Source organism: Camelus bactrianus, chromosome 27 (genome assembly GCF_048773025.1).
Source record: "Camelus bactrianus isolate YW-2024 breed Bactrian camel chromosome 27, ASM4877302v1, whole genome shotgun sequence".
NCBI classification, from domain to species: Eukaryota; Metazoa; Chordata; class Mammalia; order Artiodactyla; family Camelidae; genus Camelus; species Camelus bactrianus.
Genome location: NC_133565.1, coordinates 20,352,903 through 20,377,828, shown reverse-complemented (window position 1 = coordinate 20,377,828; position 24,926 = coordinate 20,352,903). Strand labels below are relative to the sequence as shown.

The 24,926-nt window shown below is 42.3% G+C and overlaps 1 protein-coding gene across 4 annotated transcripts in view; it reads left to right on the top strand.

The window, feature by feature from the left end:
* Window positions 1-24,926, top strand: part of MCTP2 (multiple C2 and transmembrane domain containing 2) — a 195,426-nt gene that overhangs the window by 80,257 nt on the left and 90,243 nt on the right. For 3 of the 4 annotated variants that reach the window (XM_074354330.1, XM_074354328.1, XM_074354329.1), the window contains exons 9-12: window positions 7,363-7,527; window positions 9,824-9,954; window positions 18,517-18,703; window positions 21,297-21,390. In XM_074354330.1, the coding sequence (XP_074210431.1) occupies window positions 7,363-7,527; window positions 9,824-9,954; window positions 18,517-18,703; window positions 21,297-21,390 (577 nt within the window). Of the gene's footprint in view, window positions 1-7,362; window positions 7,528-9,823; window positions 9,955-18,516; window positions 18,704-21,296; window positions 21,391-24,926 lie in introns of those variants that run through there. The other variant, XM_074354331.1, reaches the window with a different exon arrangement.

The following is a 24,926-nucleotide window of genomic DNA, read 5'->3' as shown; positions in this document are numbered from 1 at the left end:
AAGGTCCTTGCCCCTTTCACCTCAATCTTATTCTTGTAATAACTTAACTTTATTTAAATAATTGCTTCTTAAACCCATAAGTTTATAATTCTGCATCCTCCAAAGGGACTTAGAATGGCAGGGTCTTTGTGTGCTGTCTTCTAAAGTGTCCCCTTGATTTTAATACTGACTTTGATTTTAAAATAGTAAATACGTAGAGGTTGCCCTTAAAAAATAGATTTAGGTTTCATCCAGAAGCCTTTGCTTCCTTTCTGATGAGCCTTTTGAAGAGAGAACTGAAAATCTGATTGAAAAGGGCCTGAATTCTGTTAACTGATTCTTTTTGAGAAATTTATGATGCATCATCTCTTCTGTGAATAGATCTGTTTCCAAACCTCACTTCTCACTTTCTAATGTGTGTTAACAGTTACAGGGACAGAAAAACAAAAACAGTTTCTTGTCTTACATCAAATTGGAGACTGGGATGAAAGCACGGTTATAAGAAATGGAATGGACAGGTCGCTCTTGGTGTTCAGAAATCTGCACACACATACGCACACCCTCTCTGCACTTCCGTTTGGGCTGGGTTCTGACTGACCAGAGTGCCCTTTGAGTTACGGATTTTATTTATTTTAGATGAATTTGCACTGAGATACAGGATCTATTCTAACCCATTGTTGACCCACTGTTTCATGGCATCGTATGTCCTCCAGGTAAGGTAGAAGACGTCCCTGTACTGGTGCAGTATTTTTTTCTGTATGAAACTGGTTGACTAATGATGCCCGTTTGGCTTCATATTCATTTATCTCTCTTCCTCCCTGTTCTTGAGAAGGCTGATCACTGCAGGGTACATCTTCTCCATCCCCCGTCAGGTGGCCTCCAGCTGGCTGTGTCCAGTGAGAGGGACTCGTAGGGTACCATAGGGCGGGAAACGGAGGAAGCTGAGGAATTCTCCCCTTTCCCTGTTTCCCGTGGTGTCTCAGACGTCTGGGACACTTTGCATCTTCCATTAGCCTGGCCTCCTGTGATCTCAGGTTCTATCAGCTTCTACCACCTGGCATGGGCTCTTTTTGTTGTCTCTCTAGCCCCAGGGTGGTTGAACTTGAGCCTGAGTGCAAAATCCAGCCCCACGTCTGCTTTTGCAAGTAAAGTTTTATTGGAATGCATCACCTCTGGCTAACATGGCAGAGTGGAGTATTTGGGACAGAGACCTGAATTCTTACCATCTGGACCTTTACAGAAAAAGTTTGCTCTCTGCTGCGTCAGCCCAGGAGTGCTGGCCGCTGTCCACGGTCACTTACCTTCGTGATCTCCGTCTTCTCTGTCCGGAGTCTCAGCATGTACATCCCTGTGAGACCAGTTCTCTGTTCTCAATACCTGGAAAGGCTCTCTTTTCCTGTTGGATGCCCCTACAAAATATAGGGCCTCCGCTCTTGCTTTAGGCTTTTTTGATACTTCTTTTAGTGTCATGACTTTGTAAGAGTTGTGGGTTGCATGGTGAGGGTTCTACACGAATTGAGGTTAAGCCCTCCCTGTCTTCTTTCCCCTTTCCCACTTTCTCTTTTTGCCTTTGGCTCTGCCGGCGCTCTCTGTTTGCAGCTCTCAGTCATGCTCAGGTAGGACCATGAATCTATTAGAACTGTCAAACCTTGTGTGTGCTCCAGCCCAGAAGAACAGAGCCACTGCTTTCCAAAACCGTTCCTCAAATCTCTCTTCTCAATAACATTAGAATCAGTTTTGGCCAAAAATCTCTCACTGAACACATTGGTATTGGCAGGAATACTGTCCTGGGAATTCGGAGGTGAATAAGACTTGGCCGTCGTAACTGTTGGGTTCTTAGGAGAGATGAGTGTAGAGAGAAGGGGTATTCAGAGATTAGACCCTTATCTTGGCTTTGCAGGTAGAGGGGCAGGATGAAGGCTGGGGGCAGAGAAAGCTTTCAGAGAAAGAAGACTGCAGTGAGTCTCACCAAATCGGAGGAGGCAGTGGACTGAGACCTGACACTTATAAAATAACACGGTGTATGCAAGGGCACCAAACTGTTACCAGCTCCGAACGATTGGCTTTTCTAAGCAGACTGCTTGGCCCGGCAGCATCAGCATCACCTGGAAATTGTTGGAAATGAAAATGTGTGGCCCCTCTTGAATTGGAAACCCTGGAGTGGGGCCCAGCAATCTTTTAGTCAGCCCTCCAGGTGATTCCAAAGCCCATGCATGTTTGGGAACCACTGGTGTGGACTGGGGTCTGATGTGGGATGCTGGGAACCGTAGGACACCAAGCCCGAGATGCCATGAGGGGCAGGCCTCTCAGGGAAGTTTGGCTGGGATTAGGGTGAGCAATGTGAGCAGGCACTCGGGCTTGGGGGCCAGCCCTGCCCTCACAGAAGCCCGAGAGTGAGCACCTCCCTAGATTCTTCACCCCGACTGCTTCCCTGAACTCACTCTAGTCCCAGTCCCGGATGGGGATGTCCCTGACCTATTTTAAGTGAAAGGGAGACATAGAAACATGGAACAGAGATGTGAAAGCCAGCAGGATGACACACGTCAATCAAGAACTAACCAGAGGATGAATATGATTGCATATAAGCCCAACGCTTAATTCTGAGCTTCCTGGAAGTCAGGGCAAAAAGGAAAATCTTCTCAAATCACATGGCCTTCGTGTTTTTCCTCCTGGATCTTAAACTCTGAGAGTCATTGAATCTTTATAGACTTTATCCATTTTTTTTCATCTGATTTTTATTTTCAAGTGCAAGAAATTGAGCAGGGATATCCCCTCATCGTTAAAAAGTAATACAATTTTTTTTTATAGCTCATGTGTTTGTACATCCTTGGGTCTGTGGTAGAGTTTTCACCTACAAATATAAATCTCATCTTCCATGTCCATGCTCCTGTGGGAAGTTTAGAAGGCTTTCTTTGTGTCCTATGCAAAGATTTTTGTGTATTTCCAGGAGGATTTATGCCTGCAGGGTTCTCTTCAGATGATATACGGAGCTGCTGGGTAGGAACTTTCTGGAAGCCTGTTGCATGAATGTGCGGACCTTCTCATGTCATGCTGTAAAAGCTGTTGACGATGAGCAGTAGCTTTATGCTGCAAAAGCCCGAAAGGGCTGTTTCAGGGAAACCTTTTATAGACTAAATGTTCTCCCTTCGTTTTCCTGAGCATTGCCAACGTGACTGGGATCTTGTTTACTATCCATTTTGCTTATAAAGCGAGCTCTTTTCTTTTTTTGCCCCCCATGCATTTGTCTCCACTGACTACCTACTTTTTCACAGCGACTCAGGAAAAATAATTGGAGTCAAAATAAGTTGCCTTGGCAGCATTGGAACACATATTTTTTCAACTTCCATCGCTGAGATGACCTAAAAAGTACCCGTACCACGTTTGGCACGTAGGCCTATTAGAAAAATCTTGTGGAAGCCTTTTCTCAATGCCTTTCTTTTGAATTTAAAATTTTTTTTTGTAATGTTCGTGTTTTGTTTACCCACAGGAGTGCTTTGAATCATTAGCCCATGGTATTTGTCAGTATAGTTGCTTATAGTGGCATCGCTGAATGTCATGTTGCTTTTGGTGACACAGGCTGTGGCCCCAGCTCCTGGACTCCGTGTCCTTCTTTCAGGATCCTTCTTCACTCCTGACCTGTCTGCCCCTCTTTCTGGCCCAGGACATACAAGAGGCACTGGACTGACATGTCCATCATCCTGAGGTTTCCACCAAGAAATCAGGGTACTGGAGTCCACATCACCAACCAGCACAGCATGTCACTTGGCCAAAATCCTCCAATAATTTATGTCGCCAAGCTGCCATCCGTTTTATAGGTCCCTGGATGGACAATCTGTTCACTGCTTTGAGAGCTTATTCCCAGATGAAAACCCCCCGAGATTTCTCCACCTGTTGGAAGGGAGCAGAAGTGTCTGTACTTCCCGTCTCTCTCCCTTTCTTTCCGGTGAAATTTTCATGACCCGGAAGTAACTTAATGTTTTGGAATCTGTTGCATGTTTTACAAAAGTCAGCATGTTTCTAAGTGAAGAACCCCACCTTATCTTCACTGGCCGTAACTGACTTGTGTGTTTCAGAGGAAAGTCACCCTTTTTGTTTAGGCAAATGGGTGTGGGTTTGGCAGGGTAGGGGCTGAGGAGAGAGCCTATGAATGAACCTTCATAGAAATAGTGAAAGGTTCTGATCCCCTGGGAGAAGGGAGAGAAATAACCAAACCCTGATGTACTGTATTTTATCCATTATGTCTGCTGAGAAATGAGGGTCAGGACCCAGAAGCTTTGCTCTGTCTCCCAGTGTTTGTTGCAGTTCAGGGGGATGGGCTCCTCCTCTGATGGGTCATTTCCTTCTCTCCTTTCACATTCCAAGCTGCATTAAGATGACAAATTTCACTTATGGGCTTGGGCACAGACGCGAAAACCCGAGCTATTGAGCTAACAGAGTGAGTGCAGAGGAGTTGATTTATGGCCGGGAAAAAGGGAGTGTTCGAAGAGCACCAAAGATTTTGAGAGCCCGGCTCTGAGTCCCAGCTCACACAGGATGGTCCAGACGCTGCCCCCAACCACAGACAGAGCTCTAAAGCCTCATCCCAGGTCTCAAGGGTGGAAGAGAAATGTGCAAGTAATTAAGAACGTCTTTAAAGCTCATACAGACATCCTAGACTACATCGCTTGCACATGAAACTTTACTGGGACATAAACTAACGGTGGGCTTTGCAGAGATAATTTAAGGTGAAATAAGTGGAATAAAGGTCTTGTGTTCTTTTCTATCTGTGTGCTGTGCAATAAATACTTCTCTTTTCCTACTCTGCCTTTAGTAAGGAGGAAAAAAAAAAAACTTGGATAGCAAAGAGCAAGTCCGTCACATCAAACATGACTGCGTTAAATACTGAAATGTTCAAAGTCCGACTGAGATAGATAAAGGCTTTGATGGAAAGTGGATATTTCCCAGGGACATTACAAGCAATAATCCAGATGTTACAGCCTAATGCAACGAGTGTCCGTGGATAGATCAGGAGCTCCAGCCAAGCCGGGCCTGATGGAGGCCCTAGCCATGCTCTCCCATGCTGTTCCGCCATATGGAACCTATCTCTGGGCCCCCTTAATAACCAGCTTCGGATTCCATTTTCACAGAGCTCATAGAGCTAAGTGGGGCTGTTTTATGGACAAGTTAGATAGAAGCCTTTCCAAGATAAACATCCAATTTGAAATTAGGACATACCAAGCCACAAAATTATTTTAGAGCATATTTCATGGAAAGCACTGCCATTTTTCTCAGGCAATTGCCAGACTGTAGGATGCCCTTTGATCCCGGGTGGACTTGACTCCCTTCTTTAGAGAAAGGATTTTGAAAGAGTTGCAGTGTTTGGGGAGGAATATATCTGTCGGAACTTTGAAGCATGGCCATGGGACAGGTCATGCTTTAGCTTGTTGGTTGGCAAGTCAAACTTGAAGAAGAAAAAATAAAAAAGGAAATTGCAGCAGGACCTATGAATCAAAATCTCATTTTCTTTTTGAAGATAGACGTTTTCAGCCTGTGTACTTAATAAGCTATAGAATGTGTTACATGTATCTGCATTTATGTGCACACATATAGATTGTAAACACATCTGTGTATCTATTTACATACTGTGATGGTGTGTGTTGTTTTTAGCAGATATAAAATTAGTTAACTTTATTTCATAAACCTTCATTATGGAATATGTTCTATCTACAACCCAACTGCAAGTAGAAGTTAGAGAAAGAATTGCGCGTGTTCTCCAGAAGAGAGGGTTTTTCTTTTTCTTCCTTTTAAATTAATTCCTTTCACATCTCCTATCCTTGCCCTGTCTCAGTGCCTCCAAACCCCTTTGTATGTGTGTGTGCATGTGCATGTATGTGCGGATTTCAATTTCAAGTGAAAAGTAACTCGGATATGAAATCGGGAGTATGGATTTCCTTAAATGGACTTCACTTAAGGGAGTCATAAAAGGATCAACGAAATGCTTGGCACCGTTGTATTATTTAGTAAGAGTGGTGGGGCATCGTGTGCTGGATGAGGCCAGCGGGCGTGTAATTAATATGGCACTGACGTACCGCTTGTTGTGATAAATTGCGACTAACGGGTATCCCAGCACAAGGATGCCTCAGTGATCTCGAAGATGTGCTGAGCAGGTGACAGGAATGAATACGCAGCGTTAGAAGCTCATTGTTTCCCTGCGATGCTTGACACCTCCCGCGTGTCTTCCCTCAAATGAAGCCGTCCGTGTTCGGGCCGTGTCGCTTACCAAAAGGAGACCATGAATGAACTCCACCAACTGGATGCAGCCTGTGGATCATGTTAGGATCCTCACTCCAACAGACTAACCATTAAAAGACACCAGTGGGACCTTCAGGGAAATGTGAATGCGTCCTGGGTGTTTGACAACCTTAAGATAATTGAGTTGACTTGGGTGGAGTTGTGGTCCTGGCATCTGGCGTGCTACTTATTATGTAAGAACAAAAAGGGATTTTGCTTTCAAATATTTCAACCAGGGGGAAAAAACATAGTGAAGGGACAGATGAAATAAGATTTGCCAAATGTCAAATCTGGTGAATAAGTGCGTGGAGGTTTAATATATACTATTCTCTCTACCTCTGTGTATGTTTGAAAATTTCCATAACGAAAATTAAAAAGAAATGAAGTCTGCTTGTCCTCTTTATAATTTAATAATAGGGGATATTTGCCCTTTCTCTGTATTCTGTTTAAGGTGTGTGTGAGTGACTAATGTAACGTAGAAAAGGAAAAAAAAAAAAACAAGGTAACAATGACTGGGTCCCAGGCACTGGGCCGTGGTCTTTATCCATCCTTCCCTTCTCCCCAGGTCTGCTAAGCTCATCTGGCTGGCTGGCCGATTACAGGCTCCCTCTGGAGCTGTGAATCTCACAGTGGTGTTAGGCTTTTTAGTTGTAGCCCAAGGAATAAAGGGAAGTGGAGACAGGCTCAAGTGTGAAGGATAAATTCAAAGCCGTTATTTCTAAATGCCCAGAGGGGTTCTGTTTCCCGGTAGGGCTCTGCCGTGTTCTTCTACCTCCGCCTCCCAGAATGCCCTTCTTCCCTTCCTACCATTAAAACAGCCGAAGGCCCAGCTGAAGGATTCCTACCAGAGAGCACATCTGGGTGGGAGGACAGCAGGCCGGCACCAAACCCGAGTTTCATTCGAATTCGTCCTTCGCTGTACATTTCAAGCCTGGGGCTTGAGAAGGAAACCACAGAACTGTGATTGCAGTACCAGCGAGGGCTAAGGACGCTTTCAGCAGGCAGGGAGTGTTATTTATAATCGAGTATTGAAAGCTGGAATTCCTCTGATCACCAAAGTTGCACTCAAGAATTATCAGCAAGTTGACATGTCCTCTTTGTGTTTCACTTTAGTCCTCTCTGATACGCAACCTGCGGCTCTCAGAGACCTTGAAAAAGAACCAACTCTGGAACGGGATTATAAGTATAACTCTGTTGGAAGGGAGGAATGTTTCAGGAGGAAGTATGACAGAGATGTTTGTCCAGTTAAAACTGGGAGACCAGAGGTATAAAAGTAAGGTAAGTTCCGTCAACCCCTTAAGGATAACAGTATCTGTAAGATTTTAAAAAGATGGAAAAAAAATGTTTTCCCACTCCGAATTTCGCCAGAACAGATTTATTTTTAACCCTCCCAAAGGTATTAGAAGCATCTCAGAAAACAAGATAATTGTATAGATGCAGTCTACTGATAAGGGTATTTGATTGCTTAGTGTAATTTATTTTAATATAGTAACTAGAGCTACAGAAAACTCATCAAATAGTAGGCTCGAATGCATGATTTATTTCCACGTTGGAAATAAGCAAGCTGTGTTTCACAGAATGCGGGAAAAGATTACTGAATGTTTTCAGAGTCCTCCAAAAATAAAATAGCATAATATGTTGTGTTTGGGTTAAAATATTTGAGATAACTAAAAATATTCTCAAAATTATATGCTCTTTGCTTTCTCTGACTTGTTAGTACTAACACCAAAAATAGTCACCTATTGCTGCTTTTTTAAATTTTTGCTGTGATTTAAAAAAAAAACTGAAGTATTAAAAGTGATTTGTTTACAAAAGTAATGGCATTTTTAGCTGTCTTTAAAAATTGGTTGTCTTATTCTGCTGATCCAAATTCCATTTAATTTTTAATCTTAGTAATTTGGTGTGTTTTTTATTTCAAAAACCATAGTCTCCACACCATGGTAATTAATTAGCTTTATATAACTGTCCGACAGGAATATTTCCTGTGTTTTATGGATTGAGGGAACTAGGGTACTTGGAAGTTAAGTCACTTGCCAAAAGCCACATAGGAAAAAAAAAAAAAAACCAGAAACAAAAAAACAACAGTGGAAGATTTTGAAAAGAAGCCTGAGGTTATCTACAGTTTGGGCTTTTCCAGTATAGAGGCCATAGCTGATGCAGATGAGTTGGAAAATGAATTGGGGCAAAAGGGTGTCTCTGCCACACAGGTTTCGGTAAAAAATCAAACATTAAATGTCATTTACTCCAGCACAAGGAGTAGAGAATCGAAGCTCAGGTTGAAGAATAATTTATTGTTAGAAATGTGAAAAATGGAAGGCTAGTTAAGGCAGAAATAAATAGATAGTTATGTTAACCAGGTAGTTCCAGGCCATATCTCACAGTGAGTGTATCCAGGATAACCACTGCTCTCCACTAAGATTCCGTTTGCCAGCCAGGGTCGGGCTAAGGACTAACGGGGAAAGTTTCCTTACTGAGCACACTTAGCCCTTTGGACCAAGGGGAAGCACAGAATTAGTCCTATATCAGTTCCATTCCCCCTTGGGGAATGTGGTACTTAATTTGTGGTCTAATAGGATTTTTTTTTTTGCCTAAATTCTGGACTCTGATATATTTAAGCCCAATGATGATGAAAAACAGCGTCAGTGACGTTGGGTGACGTTGGCTGCAGCTGAGGTGTGAGCTGTCCCTGTTTCCCACTCGGGGATGCTTGGCACCGGGATTTCATAGCTGACGCTGTGCGCTGAGAGCCTCGTACCTAGTGGCCCGCATTTTTGCTCTTTTTTTAATTCACAACTTGGATCTCTATGTAAATGAAACGAAAATCAAAGTCCTGCCAACGCATTGAACACATATGCAGTTTGCAGTCTCTCTTGGAGGAGCACAGACACATGTGTGGCGTTTTCAAACCGTGCTTGTTCATTTTGAGCTTTGGCTGCAGTGGACTTTCCTAGTCTTTCTCTCGCTCTAGTGACTGGAGTCGGTAAACTCGGATTTAAAAATAGGCAGCAATGTACAAGTTACGGATTTCTCCTGCAGTGCATTTAACAGATGTTAATTAAGACCCCAAACTGTTAATATGTATCGTTCTTAAGCCAGCACTGGACGGGTGTGCCAATAAAAATGTCACTTGCGTTTGATTAGCCAGTTATAGTATCTTCTATAAGAGAGGACAACTGCCAGGTGTCTCTTGTGGTACATTGTGTGTGTATCTATATATATATATGTATATATATAGATATACACACACACACACAGTTTATATATAAGAAAACATGTCAATAATCATTATTATAAAGGTGTTATATTTTATATGTATAAGAAACCATATGGGGTAACTGTTTTCTCTAATGTGGTGGATAAATGGGTGAATCTGGGGGTCAGCTTAAAGAGTATGATGTTTTGCCAATTCCTGTAACCTCGACGTCCCTGTCGTTCCAAAAAGAAAACTTGAACTTGGTAAGAGAGAGGCCTGCCGTTACGGTCTCCTGCGGTTTAGAAATGAAATGAATGTGTAGCTGCTGTAGCCTTGAATGCCATTTTAAGACAATAAATACTATAACTGCATGTTTTCTAGACACTGTGTAAGAGTGCAAATCCGCAGTGGCGGGAACAGTTTGACTTTCACTACTTCTCTGACAGGATGGGCATTTTGGACATTGAAGTGTGGGGAAAGGACAGCAAAAAGCACGAGGAGCGTCTGGGCACGTGAGTCGGCTCTGCTTTCTAAGCGGGGGGAGACGCGTGTGGCGCTGATGTCTGCAGGGGGCTGGGCTCGGGGGCTCCGTCTGTCTGTCTGGGCTCCCGAGGAGCCAGAACTTAGCTGGACCCTAACTTGGTGGGGGGTGGGGGGAGTGGATGCTTCTTTTATTTAATTGGCAAGTGTGTTTTAGTGTTGATTAAAACGGAGGCAAGTCGTATGTGTCAGGAATTCTCTAAAGCAAGATGACGTGCCATCTCAGACTCTCTGGGAAATGTTTGTGTAATTCCCAGTGTTCCCTATAATTTCGGTTTTGCTACTTAGTGAAATACCATGTCATTTAGTAACATTGCGAAGCTAGATGTCCCACATTTGAGGGAGACTTTTCGGTGTCCTTTGGTGAACTTTGTGGCAAACCATAATGAAATCATTTGAGACCAGATCTGTTTCTTTTATTTCTTTACTCTGGCCCCTCCCAGCTTAACTGAGGGGCTCACCCATATGTAACGGAAGATACAGTAAGTACTACAGCTTCCTTCTAGAACTGTAGTAAGAATGTAATCAAATAATTGTGCCTGCACTGTGGCCAGCCCCAGTGAGCACGAGGAGATGCTGGTGGAGGCGTACATCACCTCTGATCTTTCTAACACCCCTGCGAGTTGGTGGAATTACTCTCATTTTGTAGATGAAGTGGAATGCAAGAGGTTTACAAACACCTTGGCTGTAGACTTCAGAGCAGCGAGTGTGAGGGTCGGGATTGTGTGTTTTCAAATTCTTTCCACCAAACCACTGCCATTTATTCATCCCACATACACACCTCCTGTCCACCAATCTTAAACTTAGAACATAGCATTTAATGAGCTCTGAACAGCTGTGTGTGGTCCTTCCCAAACCAAGTTCTCTGGCACCCAGGTTCAGGGAGATGCCTGGGGGTCACCCCTTAGAGAAGAGAGGGTTCTCCAAAAACCAGAGCATCTCCCCTCTTACCTGTGCTCTAAGTTGCCGCTCCACTTGAGGGGAGAGTTTTATTGCTGAAAATGAAAGATTGAGAACCACTCATCCAGTATAATGCCTTCATTTTATAGAGGAGGAAGTACAGAGGCCCAGAGAAGGGAAATGTTTTTCCATCAGCAAGGAATTTAGAGATAGCCTTCGGGATGAGACCCAGCTCAGCCCATACCCCTTGCAGGGCTTTTTCTGTGTAAAAATACTTAGCAGGGGCTGGTCCACAGCACATCAGCTCTTCTGATGTCGTCACCCCGTCCCACCCCAGTAGCTTGTCCGGAGGTGGACGGGTGGGAGTCGGCAACGTTGGACCATTCCTCCAGTGCGGCTCAGCAGGGGTGCCACGTCCCATGGGACTGCCTGGCATGTGCCAGGGGGTTTAGGAAGCCTGGCTCTCACCCACCTGGTGGCAGTGACGTTCCCCAGTTCTCACGTGGAAGACACACCTGCACATACACACACAGCTCATCTGCATGTGCTCAGACGCTCTCAGGAGAGCAGCACTGCCCGGGGCCGAGGCCTGGGTGCTTCCACCTCCCCATTTTGTAGCCCTGGCTACATTCTCTGCACAGCCCTCTTGTCCCCCATGTCTGGGCTGCAGGTACAGCCATCACTTCCTTGCACATCTCCTGGGCCAGGTTTGTGCTTTTGAATAGCGAACTTGGCCATGTCACTCTCCCCAGGCCACGAGGGAGGTCTTCCTGGGGTCAAGCATTTCACAGATTTTGCCTGTCAAATCACTCACTAGTCTCTCCCTCCTCTACCCACGCGGGGTAACAGACACGTCAGACTTCTCTCAGCATCTCCCACACTTGTCACAACTATGACATACCGGTGCCCGGCCAACACCCACCATAGAAGGATCCGAAAGGCCGTGCTAGCCCTCGGAGTGAGGATAAGTTACGTAAAAGCACAGCCGCAGGGAACTCCGTGTCCCCAGGCGTTATCTGAACGGTGGGAACGGGGCCTCCTGTGACGAATGGTGTTATTCTCGTGGGTGAGAAGAAGAATGGCCTTTCATTTCACCTGTCTTTGTGCTGTCATGTTTCTTTCACATAATAGGAAATGCTTTTCCAAATGAGTGTTAACGTTTCTTTACAGACACAGAAGATAATTTAAGATGTCCCTTCTATGCCATGTTTTGTCATTTGGGTCTTCATTTATTATTTTAGCTCTTTCCTGTTTGTAACTTAGACACATCCCTGCCCCAGTGGCCATTCTGTCCTTCCTCTTTATGGATTTTAAAGACTTTTTTTTGGTATCCTTTTCCTTTTTCCTCTCCTGAGGTACAAAAGATAAGAAAGGTATCTCTTGGGAGCCGGCTACCCAGTGTTACCCTGAGTGAACTTCCAGGTGGGGGTGAGACCTACCCTGCATTACATACTGCTTGTCAGAGCTGAAGGGGAGATTGTGCTGGACCGTGCCTGTCACCGACCTTTTACTGGCTAGGTGATGGTTCAGATGTGGCCCCCAGCCTGGTGTCTAGCCTCCTCCTCACGCTCCTGACTCAAGGGGAGCTTTCCAAAGTCCCTTGTGTCATGGTGCACCTGCAGGCTTCCACTGAGCCACAGGTCACTCCTGAGGAGGTCGGGGCTGGTGAGAATCAAGTGCTGGGGCAGACCCAGCCCCCCGAAACCATGCTAACTCTAGTGGCTATTCACGGGCCAAAAAAACCCAGACAGTCCATCAATGGTCCAGAGACAGTGAATTTTTAGGAAGAGTAAGGAATCAAGCTATATAGACCCTTGCCCAGCTTAAACAAAATGGCTAGAGTGGAGCTCCAGATCCATCCCCCAACCCATGCCCTTTCGAAATAATCGTCTCATTTTCTTAAAGTGTATTTTACATGTCACAGTGATGCTGGAGACTAATTCATTATAGAAAATCCTAAGGCTTAATTTAGTTTGGAAAAGTTCAGAGTGAGAGTGCACAAGCTTGTTTTTAACTGAGCTGCCTGAGAGCGAGTCCTTGGTCCCACGTGGTGCCTTAGAAAGTGGCTGTGACACGCGGCCAGTTTATGAGTGGCTCTGCGGCGGGGGAGAATCAGGGCAGAAGTATCTCCTCGGACAGACTGCACCCCGTGCCGTGGATCTGCTTTTACAGCCAGGCTTGACACACTCCCCGCTTTCTTTCCGCTCACCTCCTTCCTTAGCCTCTGAGATTTACAGCTTTTTAAAACTATGGCACTCTTTTCTGCCCCTTGCATTTAAGTTAAAAGCTGACCAGTCTATAATATAAAACATGGAATTATGGTAATGAATAAGAGGTTAAAAGCTATCGTGGCAAGTAAAACTTGAGCAGGTTTGGCTGACTGATACGGTAAAATTATGTGTCGAATTAAAACATGAAAATGCGGTGGGATTAATGGAGAAAGACAAGAACAGGAGGTCAGAAGCAACGCTAAATCAGCACATTAACTGCCTGGTGGCCAGAAAGGATGGCTTAAATGCATGCAGAGAAAAAAATAAAACACTTGCAGGAAAAAAAAAAATAATTTAGTTCTTGTTTTCTCCAGATGAATAGAATCACAGACTTTTATCTGGGAGGCATGTAGCAAATATATGTATTTCCCTTTCTTGTTTTATATCGGGGATTAAATAGAGATGACAGAATATTTAGTTGGTTAACAAAAAACACTGATTTATCATTTGGTTTTTTTTGACCTTGAGTTTTATTTTGCCACTGAGATTCATTTGTTTGTTCGTTCATTTTATTCAACAAATATCGAGCATGTCGTGTATCAGGCAGCCTACAAAGTGCTGAGGGTTCAGTGGAAAATGATAACAGATGTGGATCCTGTCCTCAGGCACTGGCAGCTTTTCAGCTCCTACGAGGAAGCAAGCGGCATCTTGGGAGCCAAACGGGCGGCTTCCTGGGAGAACAGGGTCTAAGCGGAGACCTGTAGCGTGGGTGGTAGTGAGCCTGACAAGGGGATTGAAGGGAGGACTTTCCAGGAGGATGGGACCACGTGGGCAAAGGCCTGGAGAGGAGGGCGAATGCATTCTGAGAAACTTGGAAGGGCTGAGAAGGGTGGGTGATGTCACTTGATGGGACCAGAGAGGAAAGCAGGAGTGAGGTCACAAAGCCGTCAGAGTCCACCTCCTGCAGATGGACAGCGGTGGCTCCTGTCTAGACACACACACATCCGTGCCCTGCTGTTCTATTTTCATAATGTGAGGCTTGTGATTATGGTGGACTGAACAGTCTAAGATCTGACTTCGGAGTGAGAATTTCCTGGTCGCCCTAGGACCAGCGTGTAGCACCTTCTGAATGATGGTCCAAACGCGGTCACTCCCCTTGTGGATGAAGTCACACACGATGCCGTGGGGACAGACCTAACTTATTCATGCTCATTAATCACATTTTTTATGTAGAGGCTCTGAGCACCTGTTTTCCACATTGTTTCCCTCAAGTAGAATAGTTTTCTAAGTTTTGTCAGTTTACCAGTTTTTGTTAACAAACACAACTTCTTGATTATGCTGGCCAGAGTTTCCTGGGCTATGGTGAGTTAAAAGTTACTTTTTAAAAATTATTCTTAGGTCATTATCTCTGATACCTTTATTACCATGACAATACAACTGTCAGCCACCAACCTTGTAACATTTTAAACTTCTTCCATTGTTGTAATTCACCACAGCTGAATTATGGGTATTTCTCTAGGTCAGAGGTGAGCAAAACTAGGGCCTACGGGGCAAATCCAGATGGCTGCTTGTTTTTGAATAAAGTTTTATTGGAAGACAGCCGTGTTCATTTGTGTACATTGTCTGTTACGCCTTTCATGCTACAGGGGAGGCTTGAGTAGTTGCAACAGAGACCATATGGTCTGGTCCCCAAAGTAAACATATTTCCTCTCTAGCCTTTCATAGGAAAAAAAGCATCTAAGTGCCTATCATCTATTAATGTTGGTGTGAATTTTTTTTTTAACGTTGGTGTGATTTTTAACGATAATTGATGAATTCCTTATGAAAGCCTTTTAAGCCACATATCCAAAAAGTGAGTTTTATTTTTCAAAGAACATTTGCATCCACTGCAGTAAGCTGAGTTTTCGTAAGCACTCATACAGGGTTACTGTTTGGGTAAAGTTTGGGAAGCACTTTAGAGGACACAAAATGAAAGAGGAAAAGAGTATGTAACAACACTTGTAAAATTCTGGAATTGAAGAGGGAGCAAGGAGTGTTTCTAGGAATGAGAAAGAAGGGAGGAGGAGGTGGTGTTTTGATTTGCCTGGGAAGCGGGGCTGGATCTGGTCTCCTAGGTCTTCTCAGGGGCCGATCTTGCTCTGCACCCGTGGTGGGTAGCTGAGCAGACACCAGAAAGCCTTGGGAAAGGACAGCAGATTCAGTAGCGGCCAGAAAGAATTAAGAGACAGATCATTTCGTATTTTCTCAGGGTAGAATCTGGTGCATTGCAGAAAATGGAAAAAGCAGCCCAGATTCTCCTTTCAGGATTTTTATATTAAGCGTGTCTTTGGTGAATGTGTTTCAGAATGTTTACATCTTAAAGATTTTAGGTTTTAGAATATTAATCTTTCCTTGAGCCTGAAGATAGCCATTTTGTTTACATACTTCAGAAGGTTCAGTGAGTATTGTGGTAAAAGGATCTGAAATTCAGGAAGAAAAGTCCTTTAATTTTTTTTTCCTTCTACTGCATTTGCTGATCAGACAGTAAGGAGTTCCTGGCCAAGGGTTAATATACGTGGTGCTTCAGCCTCTGGCTCATCTCCAGAGCATCCTGCTTGTCCTTCGGATGGGAGGACAGGCAGAAGCAATGTGGACTGAGGTTGAAATAGAGTAAAGTGGGAGGCCTGGAGGAAAGGGTTTTGTATGAAATTCATTCCTTCTTTCCTCCTTCCTTCCAGAATGTGAAAATAAATGGGGAAGCCAGGTGGAAAGAAGAGATGGAGAGAGCAGTTCAGTTATAGAAAGTTTATGGAAAATCATCTTTTGAGGGGAGCTGATGTGAACAGTAGGGAGAGGGTAGCTTTAAATTCATTCTGAAGAGGAAAGACATCAACTTCTTAAGAATCAATTAATTCCTGGGATGGGGCAGGGACTCTAAGAGACTGGGTCCTAATCCATGGGCGGAAGGATCTAGGCTGAATTTTGATTGGCCTGGTGCTAATGTATTGATTTAATTGGCTCTTTCAAGTCACTAAGGAAAGTAAAAGTAAGTCTTTGGCTGAATTCATTCATTAACTGAGAATGTAGAAGCCATTATGTTTGTCCTGAAATCTGGTATTTATGGGGCTCTTTTATCTAAAATTGGCAAGGCGGTTTTTCGTGCAGGTGTTCTGTCTTCATTATCGAAATAATCTTTTAAAAATGAGATGGGTACGAGAGTTTCACAGTGGACAGAAATGCCTTCAGAAGTGCTGAAAATGTGCAAATTTCTGAGAAGAAACCCACTATTTACTTTGCATTTCATGCGGGGCGTGATTCACCTTTGGTTTAAAATCATAAACAGCCCTATCCAAGTATGCTGTGCCTTTGAACAGTCACTAGGAGAGTCTGCAGAGTTAGTGCAAATATGCTATATGTTGTTCACAGTCTTTTTCGATGACTTTTTGGAATTAATGTCAGGTCCGTTATGAATTATCCAAGAAAAAATTTTCATTGCCTAATTATATATCGTTTTTGACTCCCGAACATAATTAGCTCGCAGAGATCCTGTCTCTAAATGACTTTTCCTCATTCACAAAACAAAACCACCACCGCCACAAAAAGGGTAAACTTCAAAGGACCAGAATGACATTGTTAACGATATTAAAGTGAATGTGCCACACATAGGCTATTGCTACTTTGGACTAATGAATGTGAACGCCAGAGAAAAGTCTTACAAATTTGGATCATTCATCTTCCCATAAGAAAGGGCTTTACTAAATAAATGAGACTGAATATAACAGTGTGAAATAATGCTTAGCAAAATATTCCTAAGCATATATACAGTTGCTATACCTGTTCAGAATTTGCAGGTACTTAGTTTTGTAGAAATGGCATAGTTAAAGAACTTGACGTCTCTTTCTTTCCAGGCAAAATTAATTCCCCACTTACATATTTGCCTTTGAAATAAAAACATTTCCCAAGTTATTTTTCTCATAGTGGTAAACTTTAACTTTGAAATATCCCTTATTGCTACAGAAAAAGATTATTTTGATTCAAGTCATAGAGGGTTATTTAAAATATATATATATATATATATATATATATATAATATATATATTTAATGTGTCTCCAGTAGAAATACTTGGTGAATTTATTACATGCCAGAGCTCTACCCACTCTTCTCATAACTGAAATCACTTTTGATAACTAGGAAATAAATACCCACCTATATTTAATTTTATAGGTACAGATCACCATTAAGATATTTATTCTGTAGTAAAAACTGGTATAGACTTTTAATATTATTGGTATTTTTCTCTTTAATTGGGAGGGGATTGCCAACTTTCTTTCAGATTTATTAGACTAGAACTTTTCGGTATCCATGTGGCTCATTGCTTTATATATTAGATAAGTTTGCATGTTTATTTTTATTGGCAAAGTTAGAGTCTGTGGATGATTAAGGTTAAGAATCCATCCTTGTCACACACGAGAGGCAGTGCTTCCATTTTCTGGCGAAGTCTTGAATATTCCTCGTGCTCAATAATTATAGACGGTTAATGAGAATTAACAACACACCCATGGCATCTAGGAACCCCCACTGCCCACCCTGCCTCCCTCCACTCAGCCCTGCCTGCTTCACCCACCTGCACATAAACAAACCAAGTGTGGTCCAGGCAAGCCCAGAGGTTTCCGTGTTGAAGCCAATAAATGGCCTAGCACCTCAGCCCCCTCTTTTTGCTGTTTGCTTCTGTACTTAAACGTGTTGGAGATTTTCAGCATCGCCAGAACATTGACTGTTAAGAGGCGGAAAACACGCAATTCATAGCAGATGGGTACGGCCTTTTCTGGCAGTGCTGCCGAAATGGGATCAATCAGCAGCACTGCATGCTCCATTTGTCCAGCAGAAATCCACCTGGGGAAGCCCTGTGGCACTGTGCCTGTTAGGAAAACACCTAAACACGTTTTTTTAAATAAAAACTCGCCATTGCCATTAATCTAGAAGAGAACGGCTTCTCCATGAACCCTCTCCCGCTTCCGTTCCTCCTGTCTTTTCTCCTTTTTTTTTTTGAACCAGTGTCTCTTATTCTCTTTGCTGGCAAAAGATGCAGCACAGAGAAGCCGTCTAGAGCCCTGGCCCGTAATGTTGAAGCTCTGAAACTTTTCTTCCTGCTTCTTGATCTGTTTGTCTTTCTGCCGACCTGATTTGGCAATGACCTGATTCTTCTCTGTTCATTCACCGCTTTCTCCAGGCCGCCTTGCCTTTGAATTTCTTGACCTCTTCCTCCTCCTTAACTGTCGAGCGTCTTAGCCTGGGAGTGGGTGTCACCAGCCAGGGGCGCCTGCTCAACCAGCCTGTGCCCAGACAGAGGGAGGTGTCGGGGAGGGCGATGTGGAAACCCGGGAGGCCCCGTGGCAGCCGCCGGTTAGTCACGTCCTTTCTCTGATTCCTGCAACTTTTCCCAGGTGTAAAGTGGATATGGCAGCTCTCCCGCTCAAGCAGGCCAACTGCTTGGAGCTGCCGCTGGAGAGCTGCCCGGGGACTCTCCTGGTGTTGGTCGCCCGTACGCCCTGTTCGGGGGTCTCCATCTCAGATCTGTGTGTGTGCCCCTTGGCAGACCCCAGCGAGAGGAAGCAGATCGCCCAGCGATTTGTGAGTGCTTCACCTTTCTCCGCCCCCCTCCCCACCCCCACTCCGACCCCCACTTTTCAGATGAAGCAAAGTCTATGCATTGAAAAACTGCGGGAAGAAAAGATCTTTGTCCAAAGTTTAATAGTATGTCTCGTAAGACAAGACATCAGACCTAGAGGTTAATGCATTAGCGAGAAGGTGAAAATGGATTCTAGTTGGCCTCCCCATTTTAAAAGCCAAAAAAGTGATATTTTTATTTTTATTTACCTTTTACTTTTTTTTAGCGTTCAGGATCTCTGTGGAGAAAATTAAAATCCTTAAGGGGAAAGACAGTCGTTCAGGACATCTGCATATGTAAATTGGAAATTTACCAGAATTTCACAAAAGTCACTTTCTTTTCAAACCAAGTATGACTATTTGCAGTGTTGTAGATACTTTTGCTAGAATCTGTTAATATCAAGTGAGAAGGCGGAGGCAAAGCCAAGTCAAGACAGGCATGAAAGACCTGTTCTGTGCTACCCTGGATAAAAGCAGTTTGTGATTTTTGCCTAAGTAGTTGCAATGTGCTTAAAAGTCCACTCAGCATTTTTAAGTCAAACGGCTTTGTCCTCGTCATTATTTTTTGTACTCTGGCTTTCTAGGTGTCTTTATTTGCATTCTGCTTTTATTCCATCTTCTTTGTAAATCAATACGTTTATTTTATTGCCACACACAGGAAAGGCATGTTTTAGGACAGTGGCATGAAAATGAAGCAAAGATGAATCCCTATTTAATGGGAATATTATTCTCAGCATAAACTTTAATGCCTCCAGAATCCTCCACTGATGCAGGTGTATTGATTAATTGAATAATCCTTTATCTTCCAGAGTACAAAGCTTAGCCACGCATCTTATTGTCAACACAGATTCCGCATGCAAGGTTGACATACTTTAAAGAAGTTTTGACAAAATCCTTTATTTTTTTTTTAACTTAAAAAAATGTTTTATGAAGTGTAATCTGTTTATCATGTGTTAATTTCTGGTGTATATAGCACAGTAATTCAATTTCATATATATATATATATTCTTTTTCATAGTCTTTTTCATTATAGGCCATTATAAGGTATTGAATATAGTTCACTGTGCTATACAGTAGGACCTGGCTGTTTATCTATTTTGTATATAGTAGTTAGTATCTGCAAATTCCAAACTCCCAGTTTATCCCTCCAATCCACTTCTAATATTCTCTTTAATGATTTTATTTAAGCAAATGAAAATAAAACGCTTCCCCAAACTTTCCCATGGATAGATAACAAAATCTGCCAAATTCATGAGGAGGGTCGTGTATTTATAAGGTGACGTTAGGTAAGATCATGATGACAGCTTTGAATAATGCCTCAGGATCGGAGGAGTACAAATTGAAACGAGGTTTGAAAAGGCTATAATCAAAATAGAACTATCAAGTGTTTTTTTGTTTATTTTTTTCCGGCTAGCTAGCTGGCTGGCATGTCAGAGGGAAAGACTGCCTTACAAGGCACAAGTTCCAGATCCTGGATTTGTTTTTTGGGTTGTAGGAACAGAGAATCTTCAAAGGCATTTCACCTCTAAATTAGGAAAGTATTTTATTTCAGATGTTTTCACCTTAGCTTAAACACTAGGTTTTTTTTTTGTTTTTTTTTTTTTGTTTTTTTAGATTGAAAATACTATTTGAAGAAAGAGCTTTTCCGAAGTTCTTAGGAGTGGTGCATATTACGTTAGGAAAGCCTTAACGATTCCTAAGCTTTTGTTATTCTGTCCTGAAGTGCCTAAGTAACAGAGATTTCACTATCCCTCCATAAATCCCCGGGGTCTGCTTATCACAGGTTCTTAGTTAGCTAAGAATGACGGAAATGCTGTATCCAGACATTTGAAAGCAGCGTCTTTCTTAGCAGATGTGTTTTGGAGGCCTGCGAACAGCATTTAATAGCTCATCTCTTTCATGCATGATTGCTAAACGATGCCATGTACACAGAATAGTGCTATACGTGCTTAAGAATTATCAGTAGATATATTAAAGCTTTGGCTCATACAAACCAAAAATGAAAGTACACGTGATGACAGAGTGATGCTCGATGCTCAATCTCTTAATTTAATGAGCTGGCTAAAACATGGACCGGAAAATTCGTTCTTTATCCATCCCTCCTCTTTCCAGCAGTAGTAAGTGTCTACAAAGGGTCCAAGTGTAGTCCTCTGGTATCCATAGACTTTGCTCTAACTAGGTTAGAATAATGTTGCCTTTTTGGGTGATTTAATACGTTTCATTAAGGAGAAAGAAGGGGTGGAAAAGAGACTGAGCGAGCTCTACACCCATTTTCCTGGTAGGATGTCTGTGCTATCACCAGGGGGCAATGTTAAAAGTCGATTGCCTTTGCTTTGTAATTCGTTTATTTTGAAACTGTAGTTAATTAATTCTCAGTCACTTTGAATCTGTTTGCTGCAAGTGCTTAAGTTTCCTGTTAACTTTGACAGTTTTCTTAGCATTGCATGGGAAAGGTGACGTTAAATCTAGAATGCACTTCCTGTAGGACTTTGTGGCATTAAACAGTGTATCAGAAAGCTGTGTTCATTCATGATCTATCTGCTTTTCTCCCCCGCAGTGCTTACAGAACTCCCTCAAAGATCTGAAAGACGTCGGCATTTTACAAGTGAAAGTTTTAAAGGCGGTAGATCTCTTAGCAGCAGATTTCTCAGGTATAAATCATTTTCTGTTTTTATTCTTTTTTTTTTTAACTTTTCTTTACTTCCTGCTTTGAAATGATCTTAGGGCAAAGCAGAATGTTTTACTAAGTAGAAGCATGTCTCCAGCAATCATACTCTTTCAGACAGAGTAACAGAAGGAAAGAAGGTGCAGACAATAAGTTCTTCATATTTTTCACAACATTTTTTTTTCCAAATAATTTTGCTATGATTAGATGATGTGCTAGTCCATTTGGCTTCCAAAGAAATTTGTGGATTATTTGTGTCATGACTTCTTTATCTGTTAAATCAACTGTCTGAAGAAGCTTTTCTATAGAACCTCAAAAGATGGATTTGACTCCTCGCCTTCCCTCCCCTGCCGTGCTGTGCGCAGGCAGAGTTTCCTCCTTCCCCATGTCCCGTGCAGGGGTCCCAGATCTGCCTGCCACGTCTCTGTAGCATTAACCGAAGTCTTGGCCGTGGAACGACTTTGCAGGTGACCTTGTCTCATGCAGAATTTCTCTCGGTGCTTCACTACCTTGAATTTAGAGGCAGAGGCTAGAGCAGGCACGCGCTGGGCTGAATTATGCTCGACTGTGAGGACAGTAATCCAGACATTGCAGGGTCTGATCAGAGGGCGACGTTCCACCCACGCTCTCATCGTCACCTTGCACTCTCGGGCGGACAGTTTAAACACCTGTATGACAGGTGCGATTTACCAACTGAAGAATACAAGGAAGACTCCGCAACACGGATCTGTCCATCTGCTGATGTGGGAGTGCATCTTTGTTGGTGCCGCCATCCCGTAATTTTCCAGTGTGGTCTCCTCCCTCCCTTCCTTGCACACAGAAACAGTCACTGTATTTGTGTAACCTCTGAACTTCTGGGACTGAGTTTGAGGTAACTCAGACTCCGGAACAGAGAGTTTTAATTAGAAGCACTTTATATTACAAAAATGATGGGAAATATGAGCATAGTTTTAACAAAAAGGAGTTCTCACCCTCCCTCAAAAAATGGACCAGTAGAAATCATTACTCTTATTATAAAGCCCCCCCAGATAAGGTGATCTCATTTTTAAGGAAATGCCCAGTGTGAATATCCAAAATATGGGCTTTTTTGCCAATATGAACATATAAATTCTCAAGGATGTAGATGAAATACTTCAGGGATGACTTCTAATATTGTAGAATTTACTTGCATGTTTATAAAGTCTTTTACTGATTTAGCAATTTTCCTTTCTTTGAAAACTTACAGTTTCCGAAAACATTTATTAATTCAGATGTTTCACACATGCCTTTGACGTTAGTAATTTTGTCATCAATAAAGCACATTTCGTGCTATCTACCAGTTCTCCAGAGCAGATTATGTCTTACTTCCAGCTCAGTGTTACAGATAGAACACTTTCTGAATCCAGGATTGTCGATGTCTCAGCAAGTGCCATCTCAAGCCCCAAGAACTCCTTTGTACCTTCAAGCAGTATTATCAAAAATTCTCTTTGTAGTTGTATATTTTGTGATCACCAGGAACTAATTACAGTGCATTAAAAGTTTTTTTAAGGCATGTGTACAACTATATCCATATGTGGAAATACTTTTTTTTAAACCTTTTTTTTTTTTAACCCATCCTTTCAGGTGACTTCCACGAAGCACCCCCAAAACCAGTCTTTATGGTGGTGGTTTGAAGCCAATCTGTTTTCTCCAAAGAGTGCTGTGGCTATTAAAATAAAGTGAATAGGAGAGGAACCTAAAAAACGGGAGTCTTTTGTAAAGACCAGGCAAAACCTTCTCTCCTAATTTTGACCAATTAGATTAATTTGGCAGGAAAATGTCATTTTTTTTCCATTTTCCTTATATTGAAGATATTCCGTAGATAGTTTTAGAGTGGATAACGGTGAGTACCAAAGGATTCTAGTAACAAAAAGCAGTGGTTAGAAATCAAATAATGCTGTGCAATTTGGCTAAATGCCCTGATGTTTTTCTGTCGCTGTCTTATTTGTGAGAAAATTATCACTGTTCTGAATTGAAGCAAAGGTCCTTGTCATTAGCTCCACGTGTCTTTAGACCACACTGATCTTTATTTTTAGAATCAAATTTCACAGTCTGTGTTCTTTATAGGTTGTCAGGTTCCTACAGTCTATTCCAAACCAAGGTATAGCTTTAGGGCAACGAAGTGGCCCTAATCCAGGGAGTTGTAAAGTAACTTCTCTATGTGAAAAAAGAAATGGATGCCGGTTGCCATGAAGTAGCAATCGAAATGTAATTAATGCCTGCCAGATGTTGGCGATCATATCAGGTAGTGGCAACTCACATATTATTGCCTTATTATTGTTACCAATTCACTTCATACAGAGTGAAAAAAATGCCAGCTTCCCTGGCTCATGGATCAGAAGAGGGGCCCATCATTACCAGTGCTAGGAGTATAAGGAATTACATGCATTTTCCAGTCAGCCTGACTTTATAAATGAGTATTTCATTGCAGTTGCTCAGGGAGCAGAGTTATTCACCCCTGAAAATAAAAAAAAAGAAATGCATTTACCCTGCATAACCAGGGGTGATCTCAGAGAACGATGGTCGTTGTAGACAGAATGCAAAAGGGAACCTTCCAACCTTCTTAACTTTTTTTTTTCATTAGTGTTATGTTGTTGTTGATGTTTAATTGTTTCTTAAAAACAATACCAAATGACCGTAGTAGCTGGTGCTTCGAGTTTGTCTCTCCTGAGATCCAGGGACTCTGATCAGGCGGAAGTCCATGGGGGCCAGTCTTGGTCGTGGTCCATGTAGAGGTGGAGGTTGCAGTTGCAGAGTTCAGGAACCTCTTGTCCTAGAGGAGGAATGAATGCTCTTGGTGGCCCTGCTGTCAGTTGTTTGCTGATTTTAAAGTTATTTGTGTCTTTACAAGTAACAATTAGAAAATGAAAATTCCAGTCATTGTGCCCCTCTGATCAAAGTAGGAGGATGTTCCTCATAATTGGTTGTTGATATTATGATTATATGGTCATAAAAATAATCTTTGGAGAAATTGAATCCTCATTACTTTGCTAGTATTTTAGAACATTGGAGTAACATATATATGATATATAACAATATATATACACTAAGGTGAATTCCTTTTCTATTAAAATTTAAAAATTTTTTCTATTAAAAAATCAGTGTAGCTTCTCAAATGTATTATATTAATGACCTAAATCTACTACCAATATTAAGATACTTAGAGAAGATAAGGGTTTCAGTGTTCTAATGTGTAAAAAAGATATTTATTGTTTTCCAGATGGATTCATTCTTTCATAAATATGCTATTTTATTATGTGATTGGACCTATTCAGTATTAATAGGTTTAAATTTATATAGAGCTTAGCAGTTTTTGTGTGTTTGACACTTGTTTGTGTATAAGTGAGAAGATGGTTTATTTTAAAGAATCAGAGGTAATCTAACTTCTCTTGCAGCCCACCCCCTCTGAAATTGGTGAAAGATATTTTAACGTTCTCTACAGCCGAGATGAGATGCGGAGAACCACACAGTTACTCTAATAGAAGAGCCTGTCAGATAGCTTTT